At 28.3% G+C, this 4,129-nt stretch overlaps 1 protein-coding gene across 1 annotated transcript; it reads right to left on the minus strand.

The window, feature by feature from the left end:
* Nucleotides 1-365: 365 nt before the first annotated feature.
* Nucleotides 366-3,330, minus strand: LOC108694040 (glyceraldehyde-3-phosphate dehydrogenase-like). Its single transcript, XM_018203292.1, has 7 exons — nucleotides 3,237-3,330; nucleotides 3,043-3,171; nucleotides 2,627-2,742; nucleotides 2,084-2,341; nucleotides 1,388-1,563; nucleotides 658-852; nucleotides 366-483 (listed from the first exon to the last, which is right to left on the minus strand). The coding sequence occupies exons 1-7, from the start codon at nucleotides 3,328-3,330 to the stop codon at nucleotides 366-368; spliced, it is 1,086 nt and encodes a 361-aa protein (XP_018058781.1).
* Nucleotides 3,331-4,129: the final 799 nt, after the last annotated feature.

Consider the following 4,129-nt stretch of genomic DNA (forward strand, 5'->3'; position numbering starts at 1 on the left):
TATGTGTATAAATTGATTTTACAAAATTCTTTATATTACACAACCTATAAAATAAACAGACTTGCTATTAATAAGTAAATATAATTTATGTAAAAATCTAAATTTAAATATTTAAATAAACAAATGTAAAAATTAAATTATAAATAATAAAATTTCGAAGTAAATTGTAAAGGATATTGTATATATTACGACAAGATATTGTTAAATTTGTTTATTGTTTAAATTTGATAATTTTTCTTTCTAATATTATAGTAATATAATTACATAAATTATAAGATGTGTTTATTCGTGAGAATTGAAAATGGAATATAATTACATCAATTGCGTGTAATTGTAATTTTAATTTTGATAAATTGTTCCTATTCCTAATCATCACCATGCTCAAGAACTTGTCCTGTTACAGGAGTTTTGCCGAAATCGGCATTACACATGTATTGAATCAAATCGGCTATACGATACGCGTAACCATATTCGTTGTCATACCTAAGAAAAGATAATTAATTATCTATAATAATTTAAGGGGATTTCAATCGAAGAAATATCGCATTTTTTTACTTGTAAATATATATTATATATCGAGAATATTTGCATATTTAAGATATCATAAATTATGTCGGAATTTATAAATTCAGTTAATGACGTCGACGGCGTTATTACCAAGCAACGATTTTGATGAAAGTACTGGTCTGCGGAATGCCTGCCTTGGCATCGAACACGCAAGAATAAGTCGTATGATTGAAGTCCGATGACACACAATCGTCTTCCGTGTATCCCAGCACGTCTTTCAATTGTCCCTCGGATGCTTCTCTCATCGCCTCTTTCACTTCTTCATATGTTGCCGGTTTATTAATCCTGAAGCAAATATCAATCCGTTGCAAATATCAAAAACTCTTCCACATATAAAATTCCACATATAGAATTTAATATCGAACATAGTTTATTTTCGGTCAAACTTAAATAAAATCAATGAAATTATATATAGTTGCTTCATGCGAAACCGAGCGTGATTTCTTCCCTAGCAGAAAAAAAGATAGAGAAAAATCTTGACGGTTTGAATATGGAATCTGGTTTGTGAATTTAATAATTTGAATCAAATCTTATAAGAATTTTGTACAAATCTTATAGAACCGATAAAATACGATAGGATTCATCAGAATTCATATCCGATCAATCACGATGCATAAAATCGACGCTAGAAAATGATATAAACTTATAGAAAACTTATAGAAAGATACAAATTGATAGAAATCCTATTGTTCTCAATTGTTCTCTATCAACTTTTTCTTTACCAGGGTTACATTAGTAATTGGAGTATTAAATACGTCATCGCTAGATTTTATAGGCCAGTCGGCCGGTAAACTCAATGCAGTTCACATTTGCTAATTACCTGAATGTCATATCGCATAATGAAACGTTGGGAATCGGTACCCTGAATGCTATAGCTGAGATCTTGCCTTTCAGCTCAGGGATAATTTTGGCTAATGACTTAGCTGCACCGGTTGCGGTCGGAATGATATTCTGGAGAGCACCTCTACCGTCCCTCCACAATGTCGTAGGTCGATGCTGCGACAAAATATAATTGTTCAAAGCATGAAACTTTTATAATGATTATTTACAGGCTCTTTAAACCGTGATGCTGCGTAAGCGTAAATAAATTAAAAAGAACATGGATATGTTCTATCATGGTACGTAGTTACACAGGGGAAGAATAGTTTTGCTGAATCTAAAAATTTAGCTAAATATAGATTTGAAAATAACTTTGTTTGGATCAAAATAATTATATAAAACGTTCAAATGATTTGACTGGAATGTCAAAACTTTTGTAGCTTTGTTTATCATGTTTGAGATTTCTAGATAATTATCTTGATATCCAATTTTTATTTTCAGATCTGTATTTAGATATTTTAAATTTTTAGATATTTTAGCAAAATCATTCTTTCTGCGTAAACAATCGAAACAAGCATACGTTTATTGTTATATTTATTTTTCATAATGCACATTCGAATTAAACAAAAAAAAAATCATAAAAGAAGAAAATTTTTTAAATAGTAATTATTAACAAACAAGACAAATAGTTATTAACCTTCTCTATTGGACCATCCACGGTATTTTGATATGCTGTCATTGCATGTATGCTAGTTATCATCGCCTCGAGAACTTCAAAGTTGTTATGCATGATTTTCACAATTGGAGCTGCGCAGTTTGTAGTGCAGGATGTAGCAGAAATGACACTGTCTCTCTTGGGACTGTAACAAGTGTGATTGACCCCGAAAACGAACATCGGTGCATCGATCGATGGTGCAGTGATAATAACTTTTTTAGCGCCGCCATCGATGTGCAACTGCGTAATTGTATCATTTTTATTTTTAATACAAATACATTAAATTGATATAATTGTATGATATCGGATGCTATTAAAAGAACTAGAATAGTATAAAAAGATTTATTTAAGTCCAATATGATGTGTGTTTGTTTTTTTATGTGTGTTGTGATAAATATATTAATACGTAACTGTTTAAAAGAAAGGTCAATATTTTTTCTTTTATTTCTGAATTTCTGGCAAATCAGTAGTTTTCCAGTTTCCACATTTTACATGGATCTTGTTGATAAAAAATTTAAATCTTACACTTGCTTTCTCTAGAGTTGTGAATGCTCCGCTAGCTTCTATTACGTACGTCACTCCCTTATTCTTCCAAGGTATTTTCCATGGTTGCTTTTCTTGCGACGTGGCTATTCTTGTCTCTCATTGAATAACAATGTTTCATATTTTATACAATGATATTTTATACAAAGAAATATAATATTTACATTATATATTTTTAAAAATTAAATTAAATAAAAAATAAAGAGACTAAAATTTAAATATGAAATATAAACATTTCTCTGACAATTACAAGAATTATACGCTTTGTATTTTATATCTCATAAAGATTATTAAGTTCTCTGTAATATTTATAAAATACAGATTGCAAATTAAAATAAAATTCAGTATATCTTTCTGATTTAATTTTTTAAGTATAGTACAATTAAAATTGTATTTACCACCACTAACTATAATAAATTCATTGTCGCACTCCAAAGATAAAGGATATGATCCATGGGTAGAGTCATGTTTAAAAAGATATATCATATATTCAGTTGTAAGAAATGGATCGTTGATTAATTTTACCTGTGATATATTGTTATATTATTATTTAATTTTTAATCAGTAATACATTAATTGTACTTGTACTTTTCACATAATGAACTTGCTTCAATATTTTTTTCAAGGCAAGCACGAAGACACATTCTCCCTATTCTTCCAAATCCATTAATTCCTACAATTGCCATAATTTTATACCTGTTTTAGTCTAATACATTATTTAAGAAAAAAAAGAAAAAGATTTAAGAATTTTTAATGACATTTTGTTAAATTGTAAATAGTGTGAAGCTTATCACAAAACTTAAATACAACGATTTTCATTTTTCACGTTTCTACTTCAGGGAAAAAGTTAAAATTACATGATCGAGCTAATGAAAGCTAGAGATACTATAATAAAAGTTAAGAGGCCCGCACACACTTTCCATAAGAGTAATCGTAAGATGTACCGTTAGATTTAGCCGTTAGATCAGAGCTAAAAGTTTTTGAAAAGTCTTGTCTGTGATTGACTAATTCTTATGTATTTATTATTTTAAATACAACTATACTTATGATTTATATCTTATTTAGTGTTTTAAATAAGTTTTCCCGAATCTATTTTATATGTTTTATATTTTAAATAAGTCGTAACAATTATTTTAAGCCTCGAATTATGATTGGCATTATACGTAAGGCATTAAACGTTTAAAGAATTTTTGAAACACAGAATAATTTGCAGCAACAATAGTATCATAAAGTTGAGTATCATTGAGTTTTTAATTAAAAAATTAAATAATGATTAACAAGATATGGAATATTTTTAACCAAATGTATTGAGCGCAAATTGTTTCGCAATTAAGAAAATTTGCATATATCTTTATAAAGAATGTATAGAATATCATCAACTTTTGTTTAAGTATAAATCACTTAAAAGTATAATGAAAAGTGAGACATAATGTCCATTGACATAAATACCGTTCATCAAAAATATCTCAGACACGCAAATAATTA

The sequence above is a fragment of the Atta colombica genome, unplaced genomic scaffold (assembly GCF_001594045.1).
Source record: "Atta colombica isolate Treedump-2 unplaced genomic scaffold, Acol1.0 scaffold112, whole genome shotgun sequence".
NCBI lineage: Eukaryota > Metazoa > Arthropoda > Insecta > Hymenoptera > Formicidae > Atta > Atta colombica.